General features: G+C 41.0%; 2 protein-coding genes across 6 annotated transcripts in view; both read right to left on the bottom strand.

Moving 5' to 3' along the window:
• FRYL (FRY like transcription coactivator) overlaps positions 1-24821 on the bottom strand; it is a 344107-nt gene that overhangs the window by 304661 nt on the left and 14625 nt on the right. The gene's annotated exons all lie outside the window — the stretch shown is intronic.
• On the bottom strand, positions 170-24821 carry LOC126077185 (zinc finger protein 699-like). 5 transcript variants are annotated; one of them, XM_049886283.1, is made up of 5 exons: positions 24727-24821; positions 24380-24485; positions 6301-6515; positions 5203-5353; positions 170-4514 (listed from the first exon to the last, which is right to left on the bottom strand). In XM_049886283.1, the coding sequence occupies exons 3-5, from the start codon at positions 6434-6436 to the stop codon at positions 4244-4246; spliced, it is 558 nt and encodes a 185-aa protein (XP_049742240.1). In that variant the 5' UTR covers positions 6437-6515; positions 24380-24485; positions 24727-24821; the 3' UTR covers positions 170-4243. The 5 variants fall into 5 exon arrangements, with proteins under 5 accessions (XP_049742240.1, XP_049742241.1, XP_049742238.1 ...); XM_049886284.1 differs by having other exon boundaries at positions 24380-24437; XM_049886281.1 differs by having other exon boundaries at positions 24380-24821.

Below are 24821 nucleotides of genomic sequence, written 5' to 3'. Positions count from 1 at the left end.
TCAGAGTGGAGAAGCTATTCTGCAGAGCAATTACCCAGTGCCTAGTCTAATAAAGAATATGCATAGACATTCTTTTTGGGTACCCATGCCCCAAAAGAATTCTCACACAGATCCATGAAGGGTTGTGTTCAAGAGTGTTTGTTGTACCATTACTTGTGGTGGTGAGAGGTTTGAGGCAGCCTGGGCTTCCATGCTTGGGGGAGTAGAGAGGTAAAATGTGGTAGATACACACCATGGAGAACCACGCAGCCCTTAGAAATGGCAGATTATATATACACATAGCAACACGAATTTTAGAAACATAGTCTTTAAGTTAAAAAAAAAAAAGAGAAAAATAGAATTTACATAAAATTGAAATACAAGGATACCATATTTTTCACAAATAATGTTCCCACAAAAATAATGTACCAACACACACAATACACATATAGCGCGCCTAGGAAAATAATGCACCTTTGGACCTTCCCTCTCCTGCATGGTGATATGTTGACTCCACCTGCTACACAGAGGAGAAAACTTATTCAGACATGGTGGTGGAGGGAGTGAGTAGTAAGAGTGCTGACTACCAACTGACCTGCTAATTCAGATGTGCACATCTACTTCCAGATTCCACACCAGGAAAGAGTATGGCCGGGATCTCAGGAATTGTGGCAGTGAGTAGCAATGGCCACTTTCTGTGGCTGAGACGTGAGGATTGTTATTTTCCTTCTGAAAAAGATTTCGGTGGGGCCTGGGCTCATATCAGGCTGCCAACAGTAGTGGCGGCATGGCCAGGAGCCCCATACACATAGGCCCGTGGTCTCACCGAGACTGCTTCAGGCCACGCCCTTCCCTCAGCAATTGCAGAGCTGCCTGTGAGATGAGCCACCCACCCAAATGTCCTTCCCTGACGCCAACGCCAAACAGAAATGTGCTAGGTTCCTTCAAGCAGCAGCCACTCCAGATCTCAAAAGCAACAGAAACTATACATTGTTGATGGAATACAAAATGGCATAACCCCTTTAAAAAACAGATTGGCAGTTTCTTATAAACATACACCTACCATATGACAGCAATCCCACTCCCAGGGATATATGCGAGAAAAATGAAAACTTTATGATTGGATGGAAATCTGTATGTCATGGATTGAATTGTGCCCCCCAGAAATATGTGTATCAATTTGGCTAGGCCCACACTGTCTCATGTGTCTACTTGATCCAAGAAGCTTACTCCTCCCCAGTATCATTTTCTATCCTATAGTCCAGTTCAAGCCCTGTCTGAAGAGTTGGCTTTGGGAATGGTTCCAGTCTTGGGCTAACAGAAGGTCTGGGGACCATCTGGGGACCATGACCTCCAGGATCCTTCTAGTCTCAGTCAGACCATTAAGTCTGGTCTTTTTAGGAGAATTTGAGGTCTGCACTCCACAGAATCCCTACTCCTTCAGAGGTTCTCTGTTGTGTTCCCGGTCAGGGCAGTCATCAGTTGTAGCCAGGCACCATCTAGTTCTGGTCTCAGGCTGATCTAGTCTCTGATTTATGTGGCCCTTTCTGTCGCTTGGGCTCATAATTACCTTGTTTCTCCTTTGTTCCAGGTGGGTTGAGACCTTTTTGGTGAAGTCTTTAGATGAGCGTAGGTGTTTGATCTTTAGAAGCTCCCAGTTATCTAGCTTCTCTTCTGGTGTTTGTGCATTGTTAGTAATGTTTTGTATATTGTTCATGCCACGTATTAGGGCTCTTAGCATTGTCCCTATTTTTTCTTCCAGGAGTTTTATCATTTTAGATTTTATATTTAGGTCTTTGATCCATTTTGAATTAGTTTTTGTGTATGGTGTGAGGTATGGGTCTTGTTTCTCTTTTTTTGCAGATGGATGTCCAGTTATGCCAGCACCATTTGTTAAAGAGATTGTCTTTTCCCCATTTAACAGACTTTGGGCCTTTGTCAAATATCAGCTGCTCATATGTGAATGGATTTATGCCTGGATTCTCAATTCTGTTCCACTGGTCTATGTGGTTGTTGTTGTACCAGTACCAGGTTGTTTTGACTACTGTGGTGGTATAATAGGTCATAACGATTTTAAGTGATTTTTGCTTTTCCATACACTTTTTGGTTAAAATCAAATTTTCTACAAGGAGAACACACTGCTTTATGCTCTGAAAAATATTAACATGTAACAGAGTAGATAAAAAATACCACACAAATAAGAACATCCATGTGTTGATGAGACTTTCTAATGAAAAGAATTTTTATATAAACAAACCAAAATGTAAATATACAACTTCATGTCCTCAAATTGAAAGTGATATTACTTTAATGTTTTCATCACAAAATACAAAATTGAAATTAGTATGGGGATAAGACAGTGGAAAATTCCACATGTGTAACCTTTTTAAAAGATTTCTTCCTTGATATGCATTTCCTGGTGCACAAAAAGAAAAAAGGAGTGATTGAAGGCTTTCTCACAATGTTTATAGCCACAGGGTCTCTCCAGTGCATGAGGTCTCGTAGGCTTCCTAAAGGAGGAGGGACACTGAAGGCTTCCAAAATCTTTTACATTCATAAGATCAATTCACAGCATAATGTACCTCACGCGGCCTAAGAATGGAAAAAGACATGTAGATGTTCCCAAGTACATCTACTAGAAACCTCTCCAGTGAGATTTCTCACAAGTTCAGTAGGGTTAATTAGGGAAGGCTTTTCCATATGCATGAATTCAAATGTCTTTGGAAACATGGGGAGAAAAACAAAAAGTTTCCCACATTCCTTACCCTTACATGGTTTCTCTGCCACATATCTTCTTTCAGGTTTGTAAAAAGATAAAGGATGAAACCTATCCAACATCACTTACATGTATATTGTTTCTCTCCAATATACCTACTCATATGTGTTCCAAAAGATGAGAGACATCTGAAAACTTTCCTGTATTTCCTGTTTACAGAGGGGAGAAAGATAACTAAAGACTTTTCCACATTCCTTACATTCATAAGGCTTATATCCAGTGTGAGTTCTTATATGTTTAGTGAGGTTTGAGGACCAACTAAACGCTTTCCCACATTCCTTACATTCATAAGGCCTCTCTCCACTGTGAGTTCTTATATGTATGGTGAGGGATGCAGAAGGACTAAAGACTTTCCCACTTTCCTTACATTCAAATGGCATCTCCCCACTGTGAGTTCTTACATATTTAGTGAGGGATGAGGACTGACTGAAAGATTTCCTACATTCCTTACATTCATACGGCTTCTCTCCAGTGTGAACTCTTATATGGGCCCTGAGGTGTGAGGATTGACTAAAGACTTTCCTGTATTTCTTACATTCATATAGCCTCTCTCCACTGTGAGTTCTTATTTGATTAGTGGGGTTTGAGGGCTAACTGAAAGATTTCGCAAATTCTATGTGTTCAAAAGGTTTCCCTACAGTGCAATTTCTTATGTGCTCAGTGATGGATGCAGCACAATTAAAGGCTTTCAAACATTCTTTACATTCATAATATCGCTCTCCACTCTGAAATTTTTGACCTATAGTGACGGTTGAGGGACGAGTATAGGTTTTTTCAACATTCTTTATATTTACATTTATGTCCTCTCACATGTGTCCTAAAGGCTAAGAAACTATAGAAATCTTCCCCACATTCACTACATTCATAGGGTTTGTCATGGATTAAATTACGTACCCCCAAAAATGTGTATATCAACTTGGTTAGGCTATGATTCCCAGAATTGTATGGTCGTCCTCCATTTTGTGATTGTAATTTTATGTTGAGAGGATTAGGGTGGGATTGTAATACCACCCTCACTCAGGTCGCCTCCCTGATCCACGGTAAAGGGAGTTTCCCTGGGGTGTGGCCCGCACCACCTTTTATCTCTCAAGAGATAAACGGAAACAGAAGCAAGCAGAGAGTTGGGGACCTCATACCACCAAGAAAGCAGCACCAGAAGCAGAGCGCGTCCTTTGGACCTGGGGTCCCTGTGCCTGAGAAGCTCCTCGGCCACGGAAAGATTTAGGATGAGGACCTTCCTCCAGAGCCGACAGACAGAGAAGCCTTCCTGTGAAGCTGACACCCTGAATTTGGACTTTTAGCCTACTTTACTGTGAGAAAATAAATTTCTCTTTGTTAAAGCCATCCACTTGTGGTATTTCTGTTCTGGCAGCACTTGATAACTAGGACAGGGTTTCTCTTTAGTGAGTGTTGTCACATGATTATTGAGAGTTGAGATACAAATCAAGCCTTTTCCACACTCCCTATGTTTATAGGGCTTGCTTCCTGTTAAAGAGTTCTCACAGGAGTGCTTAGGTAGGAGGGACAACTGCAGGCTTCTCCACATTCCTTACACCCATAGGCAGGGCATCCAGTCTGAGATCTGACATGATGCTTAAGTGATGAATGATGCATGAAGGCTCTTCCATATCTGCAGCATTCAGAAGGATTTAATTCTGAAGTAGTTGTTTTGAGTACAGTAAGAGTTGAAATCTTGCTGAAGGTTTTTCCACACCGATTGCCTTTGTTATGTTCACAAAGGTTCTCTACTGTATGCCTTCTGTTTAAAAAAGGGCAACACGTCAATGGGAATAAATTTGTTGTCATTTTACCATTATAAACATTGTGAACATATATTTTTTGCCCTGAGGTGTCTCATGCTTCATAGGTTAAATTATCTAGTAGAGATGCTACCATTACTGACACAGTGTTTCTAAAATATGAGGCTTTCTGATAATTGTGTACTAGAGAAATATGTTTCAAGTACTCAGTATCTGACTCACATTTATGAAAATAATACTTTGTAAAAATTCTCTGAATACACAATTTTAGAGCTAGTTATGTATCTATCTATCCAGAGATATCAATATATCCATATAGGTTGCTATGAGTCAAAATCAAATCGATGGCAATGGGTTTGGGTTTTTTTTTGCTGTTGTTGTTATATCTGTATACATATATCAATGTATCGATATCTCTATATCTATATATATACAGTGAAACCTGTGAGAGCTGGAACTCGACAGGGCTGCCTTGCTTTTCTGGGTCTTGCAGTTTTCTTCCTTTGACAGGGTGCAGCATTACAGTCATAAGACTTGTTTTTAGTGGATATTTGAGTTTTCCTTCTCTTGACAGTTTTCTGCCTTACACAGGTTCTGGCTTTCACAGGTTTTACTGTACATATATAGTTTTAATACCATGATACCTTAAGACTGTCTACTGCTCTCTCTTGTGTGAATAACACTTACCTTATACGTCTCCCGTGGTTTTTAGGCTGATCTTCGATGCCACGCAGTTTACAGATTTCTCCTAACATGGTGAACCAGGTGCTTTTCTTCATGATTTCCACTGTAATATGTTCGCTAGATAATTTTTCTCTATCATTAAGGTCTCGAGAAACTGACACAATGATTGAAGTTGAGGTTCACAATATGAAAAAAAAAAAAAGAATTATTAGTAGCACAAAGATAGCTGTGAGCAAAGAAGGACTTTGAGGCATTTGGATGTCTGGCAATGGTCAGAAAGTAATTTACTAGGAAATACATCCATGACACATGTAACATGAAAATGCACAATGTACAATGTAGGAGGAAAAGAGGTCTTTCTCCATGAACATAGCTGTGAGAAGACTGAGGAAAGTCAGAAAAATAAGCTCAGGTATCTGTGAAGTTCACTCCCCTTAACCCAAAAGAGACCTTTTCTAACTGATTTATTCAAATCTAATTCCTCCATACAGGGCTAGTCTTTCAAAGGATTTTTTACTTCCTGCTGCTCCCCAACACAGTGGACCTGAATGAGTCCTATCTTTACTCTTCTCAGATCTGTCTATTGCTTATCTAGGAGAACAAATGTGTGTGGGTGACACGGTGCTCATGGAGAAAGAAATATCATGGGAAAAGCCAGTGAAGAGCAATGAACATTTCATTTACACTGAGCTAACACTTTGGCTTTCAGAATCTCCTGAGATGAGAGGTATGAGTTTATCTGCAGCGAAATAATCATGTCAAACCTGTCATAAACACAGTAAAACAATTTACAAGGTCCCACACCACATATTTTCTCTTTGTGCCCAAGCGTCCCATGAGCCAATTCTCACACTGGCAACACTTAAAAGTGGCTCAAGGCCTTTAAGTACAAGAGAAATAAAAAGTCATTTTAATACATACCATTTTATGTTTAAGAAGAAACCAGAATATGTACGCTCCGTAGAACAAATGACCATGCCTGTATTATTTATCAATGAATTTCCATTCCTCAGCCCAAATGTTGGTGCAGGGTCAATGAGTATGATATATGTGTCCGTTAAACATGTAAATGAAAAAAAAAAAAAGTGATGCCATCTTTACCTACTGAGGCCAGGTTTCTGAAGGTTTCCATCATCACATCTCTGTAGAGTTTCTTTTGAGTAAGATCCAGTAAGGCCCACTCTTCCTCGGTAAAGTCCAAAGCCACATCCTCAATGACAACTGAGTCCCAAGACATCCCACATATTCTGGATCAACAAGGTACCATGTACTCCAATGTATGCAAAAGGAAGGGTGAGGCTGAAAGTCCTGGGAAACTGAGAATTCATAGGGATTTGACACAAGGTCCTATGTTCTACCAAGGTCTACTCTAGGGATTAACTATTGGCTTCTTCCATTCACGGTCGACATTCACTTCCTCACTGACTGTATCCAGTCTCATAGACTTAACGATACTCCCAACACACTGAACTTATCTCGTCATAATTTCATTGTGACCCATTCCAGTATTATTCACTCTATCTTTATGGACTGGAGCAGTCATAGCACATAGCAATAATTAGAGAAAGGCTGTAATAATAAAAATATTATTTCTATAATTAGATCATCACTTCCTTGTGAAAAAACAATTTCACCTCTTCCAAAAAGACTGACCAGAACACTCAACAAAACATGAAACACAGGGTGAAAGCAGGATGAGATAGTTACACCTGGGACACAGAAGGACTGGCAGTTTTTCCTTTTGCCCCTCACCATGAGAGGGGCCCACAAAAACAAACTGGCAACTCAAGGCCCTGACTTGATCTTATTTTCTTGAAAAACTCCAGATGATCAGGAGGTGACGGGATCATCTGCAGAAAATACTTTTCAAGAATTATGGATCATTATATGTTTGTCACCTATTTTTCAATAACTGAGCAGTTGTGCTCTCATGTTCTCTGTCTCTTACATGGAAACAGGCAAGGTATTGAAAAGTTAGACAAGGCTCAGTTGACAGACAGGAAACATGAGAATTCAGAGTTCTCCACTATTATCAAACTTTCCATATCCAGTGGTACTGTACATCAATTATCGGTGATTGCTCCCCTCAACAAACATACATCCAGACACCCACGAAAACACTCTACTATTATTACAAAACACCCTACCTCTGCAAGAACCGTAATAGCATGCCCTTGTGTTTGCTGACTGAGAAGAGGTTAAGATTCCCATTTTGTAAGTAAGTTAATTAATTTTATAAGAAAGTTAATTGAAGTACAGAGGGTTTAGTTGTTAAAATACTGGTGATTCCTATGAAATGGAGACTTACGCATTAGCTCTCCAGAGGCTCCCCTGGAAAATTTTCTCACATTTGCACCCCCTGGAATGCACATAAGCATGACTATCTGAACCCTAACCTCTGGAATCCCCTGGGCTGTCGGAGTGGTCTCTGTGAAGTATCTTCAATCCAGTGGCTTCCCTATGTAGTGAGGACAGAAAACGTTGCTATACTGCACTAATGATGCTAAAATTGAGCTCAACAGTAAAGCAGCTATAGAACAGAAACGCTCCTCTTGTCAGGGCAGGGGTGAAGTGAGCTGCCTGGGTCATCTCTAATCATTTCTGGTATGATGTTGTCACAACAAACGTCCATCAAGAGCCAACATTCAAAAGTCTCTTCCACCGTAGTGGGGCAGATTGCATATTTTAAAGCCATGAAAAAATGTATTGAGCAACTAAGATATGTGAAAGGTTTTGCAAACAGCTTCACATACTACCTCATTTATATCTCATAATGACTCTCCTAAGCAGATATTATTTCAATAGCTGAGGAGAGTTAGAGAAAATTAATCAATCTCACGGGCACTATTGTCCAGTTAGAATGTCGCCTTTTTTTTTTTTGTTGTTGTTGTTGTCTTTCAAACTAAATTCCTGACAACTACACTTCTGTTCATATACATACAGTTTTGTTGTTATTCTGGTTGTTATTCTCCTATAACACCATGGATTACCTAGAGCCCAGCTGGGTGCTAGGGAGAGGAGGCAAATGAAACATCTTATTCAATTCAAACAACCTGGAGGTCCTTTTTCTGGCAAAGCCGTATGTCTCAGGCAAGATGGCTTCCCTTGAGGTCCTTAACTCTGGTTTCTTCATTTATTAAAATTCGCTTCGGTAATATGGACGCACAGCCTACTTCATGTGGGCAAAGCAGGTACAGAAGTGAATAAAACAGAAATATCCAGATGCACACAGGTCATAAATTCTTTGGGTGTGGACAGTATATAAACAATAGAATATAATGTCAAGCGGCAATAAGTTCTACAGAAAATGCAGCACAATAAGGGGACAAACAACAAGTAGCACAAGCATATTTCTCTTTACTGAGTGATTGCAAAGAAGCATTTCCGAATCCACTAGCTAGTGAAACCTAGCTTGATTAAAAAAAACCCACACTTTCAATTCTAAACAACTTGGAAGCAGACTGTGATAATTTTGCAAATACTCATATAGATTTCACATGCTCATTGACTTCAACACGTCCCCATGTAGAGGCACAAGAGTCAAAGGGTTCCACTGACCTTCATTCTCAAGAAAGAAAATATCCATTGCTTATTCTTAAAGAGTAAAAGGTCATTAGGAATACACTAAATATATAAATTTGGGACACTGGAAAAATAATAGCAGCATAAATGAACAGTATAAAGAAATTAATATGAAAATAAAGACAATCATAATGATACAAAACACAAAGTCTTTCAGTTTCTGGTCTGATATAATGAGGAGTTTGGAAGTTGTCTCTCCTTCCTCCCAACAACAACAACAATGAAAAAAGCTGACCAAACTGAACTCAGAGAACTGAAGTCACAGGGCAAATTGCTGCCTCCAAAACTGAAGGGACACATTGACACATACAGAGAATCATACCAGGGCAGAAGCCCAGGAGAGAAACCACAGCTAGGGTCAGTACAGGAGTAGGAAAACTTAAACAGTAACTGACAACTTGCTGAAGGCTGTGTGGACAAGCTTGAGGGTTGAAAATGCCAAGGAAATCTAATCTTAGAGAGATCCACACCGTTTTTTGAGTTTTCTCTCTAGGAACCCTACCAGGTCCTCGTATGAAGATCAGAGAAAAATCTCCTCATGCTTCCAGTAGGGAGAAGAGGAAAAGTAGCCTTTCGAAACTCACCCAGTGCATTCTGTTCTGAACAAGGCCTGCCATCAAGGGAAACTATTCTGCTAGAGTCTAACTGACTGCAAAAGTGAAATACTCAACTCCAGGTCCATCTGCGCTTTCTATCTCAACAAAGTGGGGGAGGAAATAGAGGGAGAAGAACACATGAGTTCACTGCCCAGGAGCACAAGATCACCAAGAGACTGATACCTCATCATTAGACTATAGGATGCTCCCCCAGCCCCCACACCTTAGCGCCACATCAGTAGAGTTCCTATATAATAATAGGGGATTACAACTGAAGGAATTCCAAGTCTCACATCTTATTTAAAAATGCCTAAGAAACCCAAACACCACAGGGTAAACAAAAACAGAGAACATTTTGGCCTCCGACACCTACAGCAAACAGTAAACACATCCTAACTTCTAGCCAGATAGAGATAATATACCACAGTAAAGTCCTGTTTACCTCAGTTTTTACTTAGCATATAACTTTTGTCTTTCAACAAACAACTACAAGGAATAGTAAAGGCAAAAAACACAGCTTGAAAAGGCTGAGTAAGCATTAGAACCAGTCTAAGATATAGCAGAGATGTTGAAAATATCAGACTTGAAATTCAAAATGACTATGATTAGTATGCTGTTATTGGTGTTGCCAGGTACCATTGAGTTGGTTCCAACTCATACTGATCCTGTGTACATCGGAATGAAACGCTGCCTGGTCCTATGCCATTCTCACAATCTTTGCTATGTTTGAGCCCACTGTTGTACCCACTGTGTCAATCCATCTCATTGATGGTCTTCCTCTTTTTCACAGACCCTCTACTTTATCAAGCATGATGTCCTTCTCCAGGAAACGGTCCCTCCTGGTAACACGTCCAAAGTAGGTGAGACAAAGTCTCGCCATCCTTGCTTTTTAAGGAGCATTCTGTCTGAACATCTTCCAGGATAGATTTGTTCATTATTTTGGCAGTCCATGGTATAGTCAATATGCTTTGCCAACACCATCATTCAAACGCTTCAATTCTTCTTTGGTCTTCTGTATGCGTTGTCCAGCTTTCGCATGCATGCAAGGCGACTGAAAATACCATGGCTTGGGTCAGGCGCGCCTTAGTCCTCAAAGTGACATCTTTACTTTTTAACACTTTAAAGAGTTCTTTCACAGCAGATTTGTTCAGTGCAATGTGTCCTTTGATTTCTTGACTGTCTCTTACATTGGCATTTATTATGGATCCAAATAAAATGAAATCCTTGACAACTTCAATATTGTCTCCGTTTATCACAATGTTCCTTCTTGGTCAAGTTGTGAGAAGTTTTTTTTTTTTAATGCTGAGAAGTAATGTATACTGAAGGCTATAGTCTTTGATTTTCATCAGTAAGTGCTGCAAGTCCCCTTCACTTTCAGCAAGCAAGGTTGTGTTATCTGCATAACTCAGGTTGTTAATGAGTCCTCCTCCAAACCTGATGCCTTGTTCTTCTTCATATAGTCCAGTTTCTCAGATTATCTGCTCAGCATACAGTTAGAATAAGTACAGTGAAAGGATACAACCCTGACACACACCTTTCCTGATTTTAACCCACAGTGCCCCCTTGTTCTGTTCAAACAACTGCTTTTTGTTCTATGTACAGGTTTTGTATAAGCACATAAGTGTTCTGGAATTTCCATTCTTCTCAGTGTTATCCATAATTTGTTATGATCCACACAGTCAAATGCCTTTGCATAGTCAATAAACACAGGTAAATATCTTTCTGGTATTCTCTGCTTTCAGCCAAGCTCCATCTGACATCATCAATAACATCCCTCATTCCACGTTTTCTTCTGAAATTGAACAGAAATTTCTGGCAGTTCCCTGTCGATGTACTAATGCACCTGCTTTTGAACTACCATTAGCAAAATTTTACTTGTGTATGATATTAATGATATTGTTCAGTAATTTCCATATTCTGTTGGATCACCTTTCTTTGGAATGGTCACTAATATGGATCTCTTCCAGTTGGTCGGCCAGGTAGCTGTCTTCCAAATTTCTTGGCGTAGACAAGTGAGCACCTCCAGTGTTGCATCCATTTGTTGAAACACCTCAATTGGTATTTCATCTATTCTTGGGGCCTTGTTTTTCGCCAATGCCCTTGGACTTCTTCCTTCAATATGATTGGTTTTTAATCATAAGCTGCCTCCTGAAATGGCTGAACACCAACAGTTCTTTTTGGTACAAGAACTCAGTATATTCCTTTCATCTTTTTTTGGTGCTTCCTGTGTCAGTAAATATTTTGCCTATAGAATTCAGTAATGCAACTCAAGGGTTGAATTTTTCTTCAGGTCTTTCAGCTTAAGAAATGCCAAGCAACTTCTTTCGTTTTGTTTTCTAAATCTAGTTCTTGGCACATTTCATTATAATACTTTACTTGGTCTTCTCAAGCCACCCTTTGAAATCTGTTCAGCTCTTTTACTTCATCATTTCTTCCTTTTGCTTTAGCTGCTTTATGTTCAAAAGCAGGTTTCAGTCTCTTTTGACATCCATTTTGGTATTTTCTTTCTTTTCAATGACGTTTTGCTTTTTTTATGTATTAGAAAAGAAGATCTAATACCAGTAATCAAAGCTTCCATCGTAGGAACTAGAAAAATTGGAGCAATTTAAATTCCAAGTAAGCAGAAGAAAATAAATTAAGAAAAATTAGAGAATAAATGAAAACAAGAAATCAATAGAGAAAGTTAACAAAGCAAAAGGTGGTCCTTTGAAAAGATCAGTAAAATCAACAAACCCCTAACCAGGGTAACTAAGAAAAAAAGAGAGAAGACACAAATGACTAATGAAGAGGGACCACTACTACTGGTTCCATCTATGTTAAAAGAATAAAGGATTATTATGAACAACTCTATGCCCACAAACTTGATAACCTAGATGAAATGGACCAATTCTTTGGAAGTCACAATCTACCTAAGCATACACAAGGAGTAAACAATGTGAATACGCCTATGTTTCTTAAGTAACTGAAAGAGTAAGTAAAAATCTTCCAAAACGGAAAGCACTGGGTTCAGATGAGTTAAATGATAAGTTGTACCAAATATGTAATGAACAAACTACTCCCACTCACTTTTCAACTGTTTCCTTATCCAACATTTTGTATTCACAACAATAAGAAAAAATCTATCCGACTATTTTGTGCACTTACCTAAGTCTGGAAGTAACAGACTGTGAGGCGTGAGGCAAGAATAACGCTGGCTGTGATGGTTAAGGCTAGGTTCCACCCTGAGCAGAACTAAGGAGGTGGAAGAGAAGGAAGGAAAGAGACTGCTGGGAAGGAATCCCTGGAGTCTGGGCTTCCCACAACGGGGTCCACGGGGTGATAAAAAGTGCCACCTCTGGTCACAGCTTGGCACTGATCACTCCGTGAGGGGGCGACGTGTACAGGGGCTGAGGTCCAAGCGTGGCTGGACTGCTCCTAGCAAACGGGCTGGGGTGCCTCAACCTGACAGATAAGGCCTGCCAAAAGCAGGCGGGATGGGGCCCAGTAGCGGCTTCCAACGTCCTCACCGTGTCCCTCCAACTAGGGGACAGACACACCAATATTATGAAAAGATGGCCAAGAAAATGTAATTGAAAAGAAAGTGCAAACAGAATACTACCTTTTGTGTAACAAAGTAGGGAAAATTTCTATCTACACCTGCCTGCTTTTACATAAAGAAACACTAGCATGATGCCTCAGAAAGTAATAAAGTTGGTTATCCAAAGGTAGCTGGTGGAATAGGGATTGGATGGATGAGAACAAGAGTGGGAAGAAGTTCTCAAAGTATACTTTTAAAGTTTATATAAGAGTTTTGAAATGTTAAAGGTATTATCTATTGGGAAACACAATTTAAGTAAACTATATTGTAGACGGTAGCAAAAAAGAGGAAGGCCCTCAACGAGATGGACTGACGCAGTGGCTGCAACAATGCGCTCAAGCATGGTAACAATTGTGAGGATGGCATAGGACTGGGCAGTGTTTCATTCTTCGGTGTATGGGGTTGCTATGAGTCAGAACCAACTCGACGGCACCTAACAACAACATACTGTATTTTTAAACATGATATAAATCAAATCTGATATTTAATATTTTTAATAGGAATTGCCATTTACGAAACCATTTAGAATTTAATCATTTAGGGAACTAACTTATTAAGTGCTCTAATACATTTGTGTAATTTATAAAAATGTAAATTAGGGCACTGTTTCTCAACACAGTGACCAGGGGTATCACAGTAAGTACACTCATTTTATCTCAGCCAGGAGAGTGTTCCTCAAATAGCTAAAATATTTAACACATTAGGGGTTCGTGTATCATTTGTTAAATGTAGTGGAAATCTTTCAGATCCATTTCAAGAATAAAATAAGCTTTAGAGTAACTTTTACATCAGTTAAAATAAGCATTATTCTGTTTGAAAAGTTTAATATTCATTATATTAAAAAATTCCTAGTAGAAAATAGATAGTAGACAAGAACTACTTTGGGTGAAGGGAAGGACAACACTCAATACGGCAGAGGTCAGCACAACTGGACTAAACCAAAGCAGTTTCCTGAATAAACTGAACGCTTTGAAGGTCAGCGAAACAGGGGCAGGTGTTTGCGGACCATGGTTTCAGGGGACATCTAAGTCAACTGGCATAATAAAATCTATTAAAACGTTCTGCATCGCACTTTGAAGATCGGCGTCTGGGGTCTTAAATGCTAGCAAGCGGCCATCTAAGATGCATCAATGAGTTTCAACCCACCTGGATCAAAGGAGAATGAAGAACACCAAGAACGCAGGATAATAATAAGCCCAAGAGACAGAAAGGGTTACAGGAACCAGAGACTACATCATCCTGAGACCAGAAGAACTAGATGGTGCCCAGCCACAACCGATGACTGCCCTGATAGGGAACACAACAGAGAATCCCTGAGGGAGCAGGAGAACAGTGGGATGCAGACCCCAAATTCTCATAAAAAGACCAGACTTAATTGTCTGACTGAGAATGGAAGGAGCCCGTGATCATGGCCCCCATACCTTCTGTTGGCCCACTACAGGAACCATCCCTGAAGCTAGCTCGTCAGACACGGATTGGTCTGGATGATGGGTTGGAGAGGGATGTTGGTGAGGCGTGAGCTACGTGGTTCAGATGGACACTTGAGACAATGTTGGCATCTCCTCCCTGGAGAGGAGATAACGAGGGTAGAGGGGCTTAGAAGCTGCTGGCAAAATGGTCACAAAAAGAGAGAGTGGAAGGAGGGAGCAGGCTGTCTCATGGTGGGGGGAAGTAATTGGGAGTATGTCGCAAGTTGTGTATGGGTTTTTGTGTGAGGTGCTGACTTGATTTGTAAACTTTCACTTAAAACACAATAAAAATTATTTAAAAAAGAAAATGGAAAAAAAATTCCTAGTAGAAACACATAAACTGATTCTAGACATTTTCTTCCAGTGGAAACTGTAAACCCAACAGCTTAAGTACACCGATCCCATATGTTGAAATTCTCTAGCAAAAAAGAAAACTTTAATTTTACATTCTAATTCAAGACTGGGGAGAGCTGTCAAAAATTATACGGCTTTAACACCAGCTCTAGGCACAGGCCTGGAGTTAGAAAACCAAATGCGAAGAACACGCTCAGCATGTCTCAGGCTGAAAGAGCTGAAGAAAAAATTCAGGCCTTGAGTTGCAATACTAAAGGATTCTACAAGCGAAAGTAATCTGTCTTGGAAGAAATACATCCGGAATACTCCTTAGAAGCAAGGAGGCAACACTATGTTGCACATACTTTGGACATGTTTTCAGGAGGGATCAGTCCCTGGAGAAGGACATCATGCTTTGTAAAGTAAAAGGCCAGTGAAAAAGAGGAAGGCCCTCAATGAGATGGAATGATGAAGTGGCTGCAACAATGGGCTCAAGCGTAACAATGATTTTGAGGATGACGCATAACCAGGCAGTGTTTCTTTCTGTTGTGCGCAGGGTCGTCAGGAGTTGGAACTGACTTGACGGCACCTAACAACAACAAAAATAGGCAAAATGTTGAACAATGCAGAAATCATCAAAAGAAGATGGAAGGAATACAAAGAGTCACTTAACCAAAAAGAATTGGTTGATGTTCAATCATCTCAGGCAGTTGCATATGATCATGAACTGATGGTACTGAAGGAAGAAGTCCAAGTGGCAATGAAGGCCCTGGTGAAAAACAAGCCTCCAGAAATTGACAAAATATCAACTGAGATGTTTCAACATATGGATGCAATACTGGAAGCACTCATGCATCTATCTCAAGAAATCAGGAAGACAGCTAACTGGCCAATCGACAAAAAGAGATCATATATGACCCATCCCAAACAAATGTGATCCAACAGAATGCAGAAATTACTGAAAAAATCATTAACATCACACACAAGTAAAATTTTGCTGAAGATAGTTCTAAAAAGGTTGCAGCAGTACATTGACAAGGAACTACCAGAAATTCACGCTGGGTTCAGAAGAAGTCATGGAATGAGGAATATCATTGCTGATGTTAGATGGACCTTGGCTAAAAGCAGAGAATACCAAGAAGATGTTTAAAAATGTTTACCTGTGTTTTATTGACAATATATCCAACTGTGTGGATCATAACAAATTAATAACATTGTGAAGAATGTGAATGCCAGAACACTTGTGTTCATGAGGTACGTGTACATAGACCAAAAGACAGTCATTTGAACAGAACAAGAGGATACTGTGTGGTTTAAAATGAGAAAAGGTGTGTCAGGATTATATCCTTTCACCACACTTATTCAATCTGAATGCTGAGCAAATAATCTGAAAAGCTGGACTATATGAAGAAAAACAGGCATCAGGATTGGAGGAAGACTCATTAACAACCTGCGTTATGCAGATGACACAACCTTGGTTACTGAAAGTCAAGAAGACTTGAAGCATTTACTGATGAAGATCAAGACCACAGCCTTCAGTATGGACTACACCTCAACATAAAGCAAACAAAAATTCCCACAATTGGATTAATAAGCAACATTATGATAAAAGGAGAAAAGATTGAAGTTGTCAAGGATTTCATTTTACTTGGATCCACAATCAATGCCCTTGGAAATAGCAGTCAAGAAATCAAATTACATATTGCATTGGACAAATCTGCTGCAAAAGCCCTCTTTAAAGTGTTAAAAAAGCAAAGATGTCACTTTGAGGAGTAAGGTGCACCTGACCCAAGCCATGGTATTTTCAATTGCCTTATGCACACGTGTCTTAGGCTGGGTTGCTTCTCTAGAGAAGCAAAATCCAGTAAACCCTCTAAATGTATACATAGAGATTTATATTAAGGAAACAGCTCATGAGATTATACAGGCTGGAACATCCCATGTCCATAGGTCAGGATATAAGTTTCTCCTGATTCACGTAGCCACAGGGGCTGGTGAACCCAAGATCACTAGGTCAGACAGCAGGGCTCTAGCTCACAGGCTCCAAACGCCAACAAATCCCAATATTGGTAGGCAAGGCCACAGGTAACCTATTAGCTCAAGTCCCAAGAACCAGCAGTCTGACAGCAGGAGTCAGCTGCAGGATTCAGGGCAAGCAAAAGCCCCCAAGACTTGCCAGAGAGTTCACTTATATTTGATGCAGGCCACACCCCCAAGGAAACTCCCTTTCAACTGACTGGCTACTCACAGCAGATCCCATCATGGAGATGGTCACATTATACCAAATCTCATCATGGAAGTGATCATGTCAGACTATGTCGCAACTGCCAAACCACTGAGAATCATGGCCCAGCCAAGTTGACATAACTTTAATGACCACAGCATGCAACAGCTGGACAATGAGTAAGGAAGACCAAAGAAAAATTGATGCATTTGAATTATGGTGTTGGCGAAGAATATTGAATATACCATGGACTGACAGAAGAACAAACAAATTTGTTCTAGAAGAAGGACAGGCAGAATGCTCCTTGGAAGCGAGGATGGTGGGACTTCGTCTTATGTACTTTGGACATGTGATCAGGAGGGACCAGTCCCCGGAGAAGGATATCATGCTTGGTAAAGTAGAGGGTCAGAGAAAAAGAGGAAGATCCTTAATGAGATGGATTGACCTAGTGGCTGCAACAACGGACTCAAACATAGCAACGATTGTGAGGATGGTGCAGGACCCAGCAGTGTTTTTTCTGTTGTACGTTGAGTTGCTATGAGTCGGAACAGACTCCATGGCACCTAACAACAACAACTAGGCACAGACAGGTGAGGGGACAAGGAAGTAGAGAATGATGCTTCTCACACACCTGAGAACATTCACCACTGGAAAAAAAGAAAGAGTTTAGAAATCCCAAACGTGATCCAGGTAGACTCACTCTCCCCAGACTCATTCCTTTGGTGAGGGCATGATAGCATCAAGCCCTACCCAGGACCCCATAAAAAGTCAGGGCCTTCTCCTACGAACCCTCTCCCCCCAAATTACTCCATCAGTGTGTAGGGTGAAGCTGTAGTTTTAGAAGTGTACAGGAAAGGCCCCAGTAGTGTCAAGGATTGAATTGTATCCCCCCAAAATATCTGTCAACTTGGCTAGGTCACGATTCCCGCTATTGTATGCTTATGTAGCATTTTGCCATCTGATGTGATTTCCTATGTGTTCTAAATCCTATCACTATGATGTAACAAGATAGATTAGTGGCAGTTATACAGATGAGATCTACAAAATTAGAGAGTGTCCTCAAACAGATATATGCACACCCATGTTTACTGTAGCTCTGTATACAATAGCAAAAAGCTGGAAGCAACCAAGGTGTCCATCAACAGATGAATGGGTAAATAAATTATGGTATATTCACACAATGGAATACTACGCATCTATAAAGAACAGTGACGAATCGGTGAAACACTTCATAACATGGAGGAACCTGGAAGGCATTATGCTGAGTGAAATTAGTCAGAGGCAAAAGGACAAATATTGTATAAGACCACTATTATAAGATCTTGAGAAATAGTATAAACTGAGAAGAACACACGCTTTTGTGGTTACGAGGCGGGGAGGGAGGGAGGGTGGGAGAGGGTTTTTAACTGATTAGTTAGTAGATAAGAACTGCTTTAGGTGAAGGGAAGGACAATACTCGATACATGGAAGGTCAGCTCAACTGGACTGGACCAAAAGCAAAGAAGTTTCCAGGATAAACTGAATGCTTCAAAGGTCAGCAGAGCAAGGGTGGGGGTTTGGGGACCATGGTTTAAGGGGACTTCTAAGTCAATTGGCAAAATAATTCTATTATGAAAACATTCCGCATCCCACTTTGAAATGTGGCGTCTGGGGTCTTAAATGCTAACAAGCGGCCATCTAAGATGCATCAATTGGTCTCAACCCATCTGGATCAAAGGAGAATGAAGAAACCAAGGTCACACGATAACTATGAGCCCAAGAGATAGAAAGGGCCACAGGAACCAGAGACTTACATCATCCTGAGACCTGAAAAACTAGTTGGTACCCAGCCACAACCGATGACTGCCCTGACAGGGAGCACAACAGAGAACCCCTGAGGGAGCAGGAAATCAGTGGGATGCAGACCCCAAATTCTCACAAAAAGACCAGACTTAATGGCCTGCCTGAGACTAGAGGAATCCCAGCGGTCATGGTCCCCAAACCTTCTGTTGGCCCAGGACAGGAACCATTCCCGAAGACAACTCATCAGACATGGAAGGGACTGGACAGTGGGTAGGAGAGAGATGCTGATGAAGAGTGAGCTATTTGTATCAGGTGGACACTTGAGACTGTGTTGGCATCTCCCGTCTGGAGGGGGGATGGGAGGGCAGAGAGGGTTGGAAGCTGGCAAAATTGTCACGAAAGGAGAGACTGGAAGGGCTGACTCATTAGGGGGAGAGAAAGTGGGAGTATGGAGTAAGGTGTATATAAACTTATATGTGACAGACTGACTTGATTTGTAAATGTTCACTTGAAGCTCAATAAAAATTTTAAAAAAATGCAATAAAATAAGATGTAAAACAAAATGTAAAATATAATAAATAGAAGTATATAAAAAAAAATTAGTGTCTTAAGCCAATCTCTTTTTTTGAGATATAAAAAAGAGAAGCGAGCAGAGACATGGGGACCTCATACCACCAAGAAAGCAGTGCCAGGAGCAGAGTGTGTCCTTTGGACCTGAGGTTCCTGTGTGGAGAACCTCCTAGGCCAAGGGAAGACTGATGACATGGACTTTCCTCCAGACTCGACAGAGACAGAAAGCTTTCCCCTGGACTTGTAGCCTACTAGACTGTGAGAGAATAAGTTTCTCTTTGTTAAGGCCATCCACTTGTGGTATTTCTGTTACAGCAGCACTAGATAACCAAAACAAGTGGCAAGAATACTGCAGTGGTGGGACGACGTTGGCTCTGGGGGGCCTGGGGCTCAGCCTCCTCAGCCAGAGCTGTTGTTTTCATCCTCCGGTCAGGAGATTCTGTCACTCAACGCAGACAACCAAGACCCAGGTAAATGATGTTAATACCCCCATGGTTCCAGCTCTGACAGTCACACAAGGAAGGTGACTCCAGGCAGCCACAGCTTCAAAAACCACATATGTATAGATGAAGGGCCCAGTGACAGTGGAGCAGGCCCTTAAGATGCCTCCTAGGGCTCAGTCCCTTGGCCTCCTGTGCCACCTTTTTACCTTACTGAGGAACCAGCACACAACTGGTCCTCCAACAGTTCATATCTTGCCTTGTCCTCCTACTGTAAGAGTAACCCAGTACTCTGTAACACTTGCCAATTCTTAGCTCCAACTTCTGGAAGTCTAAGTGAATGTGCTCTCGAAGCCCAAGAAGCCACTTCAATAAAAGGATTTTAGGCAGTCTGGAGGCAGATGAATGTTTGGTCCACACAGCCAGTCTGAGCTGCTGAAATCCTTCCATGTGATTTAGGAAGTACAAGATGGTCACTCTAGATCCCCAACTGCCTAGACTGGACTAGTTCTCCCTGCACCACACCTAGGACCTAAAAGGGAAGAAGGACGGACGAGAAAGAGTATTAAATAAGGAGGGAGTCACAGGTTCTTGGCTTTCTACTCCTTCCCTGGGCAGGGCTTCCTCCCAGGCTGAAGGTAATGCTCTACCCGGAGGGCATTTGTATTTGCATTTGTGTTTAAGCTGAACAGGCTCTGGTCTTCTAGAGCACACACTTGCCCTGAACTTTTTAAAGTAAATGGATAGGCATCAACTGATTATTAGTATGGAAAAAAAGTAACAGGTCTACATCTATAACAAAAATTCTGATGAAGTATAATTCTAAATAGTTTAAAAAAAGAGATTATCTAATGACATTAGACTTAGCAATGGTTTCATAAACAGAACACTTAAATTTAGACACTATAAATTTTTGAAATGATGTATGTACTCACTGTTTGACTTTCAGTGTCTACTTTTCCTATCTCTTATTCTATATGAAATGATATCCTTTTTTTGCTTTCACATTTAATAGATTTGACATACAGGCAGTTCTTGAGGTACAAATGCCTGGCTTACAGACAACTGGTACTTGTCTGTAAATTTGGCCTCACTTTGAAATGACTTGAATCAAATTCTTCATCACAATCACCTTCACCTGCAGATTTTACATCATTGAATAGGCTATACCCTTTTCTTGCACTAAACACTGTCAACAACCCCATAGGGTTTCCAAGGCTGTAAAACTTTATAGACAAAGACTGCCACATCTTTCTCCCAAGGAGCCAATGGTGGCTCTGAACCACCGACCTTTGGGTTAGCACTAAAGTAAGCCTAGATAAGAACAGTACGCACCTATTCCGACTTACCTACAAATTCTTAGACACGTACAGGAACGAATCTTGTTCGTAACCTGGGGATTGCCTGTACACATACCGCCCTCATTATTACACTTGGTTTACTTTATTATATTTGGTTTAAAAAGAAACATTCTCTAGTCATATTAAGATGGGGAGCAAAGGCCCTGAGATCAGAGGGCGCCTGTTTAAAAAATAGCAAAGAGACTGGTGTGGTTAGAGGAGAAACAAGTAAAAGAGAAACAGACTATACTATAAGGGAGGTAATAGGGGGCTGACTGCTGAACCTAGAGTCTTAGGAAGACAGAGAATAGAGGGGCCCCAAAATCTGTAAACAAAATAACAAGAAATGGGCCAGAGCGCAGAAACAAAGCCATTCCCCAGAACAATGGGGCAGGGTATCTAAAAATTGCCTGCAAACTTCTTTATAAAGTTGCCTTTCAGAAACAGCTGGAGAAAACCAGGCCCCAGAACATGCACAGAACATCCACCTGTGACTGTTGCGTGACCTTCCACCAGGGGCAGTAAAGGGCTGCAGCCCCAGCTGAGGGATGGAACCTGGGGAGCGAGAGACTGCGCAGGCATGACACCTCATAATAAGTTCTGCTATGAATCCCAGAGGCCTCCAGGACAGGCGCCATCTTGGAAAGCTACTGCGAGGGCACCTTAGTTAACATATCCCTGCCTGTGTCTATGAATAAACATGAATCTTTCCTGCCTCCAAGAACTTTTAAAAACTCAGGCCTGTCTTTTGTTCTGTGAGATGAGGGTATGCATTGCTCTAGGCCCTCCTCGTCTCCACTTGCAAGCCTCTTTATCAATAAAGCTTTGCTCGTGTGGAAAACTATGTACGTGCCTTACCTGCTCATTCTTGACCAGTGAGAGGCAAGAACGTCATTCCAGTAACAATATTACAGACATCACACATTATTTTATTTACTTCATTTAAGCGTTACTTATGTTCAAAATTTAAAAAAAAAAAAATTTTTTTTATGTTAAAAATTATTTACTATAAATTGTGACTTTCTAGTAGTTGTGCATTTCACATTTATTTAAGCAAGAATACTTTCTGAAACAATTATTACAAAGGATGAGGTACTTTTTGCAAAACTGTAGTATGGCTGACACACGAAAATTTGTCTCGGTATTTTGATTACTTTCATTTGTGGAGGCTAGAAATCTATGCGGAGACGAAAACAAAATGTGGAAAAAAGAGAACATGGCGAAACCTGGTGTCAAAATGCAAATGTTTATGATAATAAGTAATCCAAATATCAGAGATAATAACTTGCTTGTTTAAGTTTACGTGTAATGTAACTCTCTTAAAATAGTCTACATTCCAGACAAGCTGGTATCAGCAGACATCGACCCCTCAGACTTGCATCATTTGTCTTCTTAGACAAACACAACAGAGGAAGAAAGGATTTCAAGAGACATTTTGACGAATATCCAAAAGACTCATCGAAACCACTTGGACTTCCCTTTCTTTGTTCCTTGGACTATAAAAACCCCATACTGCCTCATCTTAGGTGCAACACCCAGGCTCATGCTGTGTGTTGTCCAACTGGCAAATTGTATGACTGACTGATAAATCTCTAGCATTGTTTTAACTCTTAGACGTTATTCAACACATTACACACACCTCCCACTTTGTCCTCATTCCCAACATTTCCAGCCCTGACATTGGGAATATGCCCACATTTCCTACAAGCAAGCTTCGACCTATTAAAAAGTGTGACTCTTCAGTCCCAGAAATTGTGGTTGAATCACTAGAATCCAATCCCACACAGATCCTGTCTCAGCCAATCCTTAAGATCTTGGACAAATACTGGGTGTGTGATCTCTATAAATCGCTCAATGCCTACATTAAGCTTGTTCAGCCACATCACAGTTTACAGCAGACCAACTAGGTTTGGCCATACTGTTTCTCACATAATCATGACAAAAATGTCTGCCTTACAGCCAAAGAAATTCTTCAAAATGTGGCTCTTACTAAATATTTTTCCTCCTAAAATTGGTTTAAGTGGTCCTAAAATGCACATACTAGTTCCAACTCATGTTTCATCTATCTTAAAGACCATCATTGAGGAACGATACATGTTCTATTTAAAATAAAATCAAGAGAGATTTACTGAAAGGAAAGACAACCTGACCAAGCTGGGGAGGCACTGCACCGCACAAAGTAGAATTTAATCCAAGGTAGTGGAGATGCAAGAACATTTTTATAGAGTGAGAACAAAAGAACTTTAGGTGCACTGTTTTGATTGGAAGTTACAAATTTAGATCAGTGTTAGGTGGGATTACTGGAAGCGGGGGTTCATCTTGGATTGGGTTATCAAGGGATACCTAGGCATTTTGGATTGGTGGTTTACAGTTTTATTTTAAGGCTCCTTGGAAACAAACTGCAGATAAGCTGTTTGTTTTACAACTCCTTGGGAACAAGCTACCAACATTCTGACTGGTGCTTGGTTAGGTAAGATAGTTGAGTGCAGGATATGTGGGAACCGGGAAACTTCAGTGATTTGTTCAAAGGCTAGGTGTGGGTTTAGTTGCTTGGTTACTTCTGGGAACATTCTGGTAACATTCTTTCTCAAATTGGCTACAAAGACCAATATTATAAAGAATAGAAAAATGGAAATCTTGCTAAGACAATCTCAAGATCAGTGAGGCATGACTGTAAGACCTTTGATGTCTTAGAAACTAGACATGTTCATTGATCTTCGATTGTTTTCTGGAAGAACAAGTTTCAAGTGTTTCAGTGAGCCTGATGACCTAAATACAATTATGTAAAACTAAACAAGCTGCTTTTAAAGGTTAGTTATACTTTAAGGAAAAAAATTTTTCTTAGTATCTCGGTAGCATGTACAAAAGCAGAAATTACAAAATGGAGTGGATTCAAGTCTGAAGCAGCCCTTTCAGATAAGCCAAAACCAAAAGCCAAACCCACTGCTGTCGAGTCCGTTCCGACTCATAACGACCTTTTACAGCAGAACTGTCCCATAGGGTTTCCGAGGAGCAGCTGGTGGATTCGAACTGCCGACCCTTTGTTTAGCAACCGAGCTCTTAACCACTGCACCACCAGGACTCCACAACCATCAAAAGTAACAAAAAAACATTAAAAGTAGGGGGGATATATTCTTTACCATAACCTTATTGCTTGGATGACCAGCAATACTTAACCAAAGTCCTGCCTGATCAAGCACAGAAAACAAATGAGAGCAGGGTGAGCAGCAGACTGGAGGGGGTAGGAGCAGGGTATTTTAAACTCACCCTGGGCTTCCACGAAGCCCGTCACTGTGTTTCTAACACCCAGGTGAAGCTGACGCTGCTGGTGTAGAAATCAACACTTTTGTTTAGCGAGGATTTACGATTTTACCTGTTATTAACACAGAGACACAGGTCCAGCCCACCTAGTTGGCCATCCCAAACCCCGCCCAGAAGAAAACAGCCGCAGCCCAAGAGAGCCAGGGAGGGGCCCGGCTCTGCTGCTGAGGCAGCGGGATGGCGGCGGTGGGAAGCCCGGCGCAGCATAGCTACGCGTAGTCGCGCGGCTCTGGAGCAGCCCAGGGAGGGTGGAGAGACCAGGACTGTGCAAAGAGCAGGAGCAGAGCCCTTACATCTCCGGACGCCCTCCTGTCCCCCGGGCAGCAGTAGGTAAAAGACACAGCCGGAGCCGGGGAGATAGGAATGGACGCGCACTTCCGCTTCCGGT

This window comes from Elephas maximus, chromosome 5, assembly GCF_024166365.1.
Source record: "Elephas maximus indicus isolate mEleMax1 chromosome 5, mEleMax1 primary haplotype, whole genome shotgun sequence".
NCBI lineage: Eukaryota > Metazoa > Chordata > Mammalia > Proboscidea > Elephantidae > Elephas > Elephas maximus.
Note: the sequence above shows the minus strand (reverse complement) of the source record. Positions and strands in the feature narration are given on the sequence as shown.

Excerpts from the sequence above, each read along its gene's own strand:
- LOC126077185 (XM_049886281.1), bottom strand. The coding sequence starts at position 6,436 with ATGTCTTGGGACTCAGTTGTCATTGAGGATGTGGCTTTGGACTTTACC. Across the intron at positions 5,354-6,300 it reads CAGAAACCTGGCCTCAGTAG|TTTCTCGAGACCTTAATGAT; the intron begins GTAAAGATGGCA and ends TCATTGTGTCAG. Across the intron at positions 4,515-5,202 it reads AACCACGGGAGACGTATAAG|AAGGCATACAGTAGAGAACC; the intron begins GTAAGTGTTATT and ends TTTTTTAAACAG.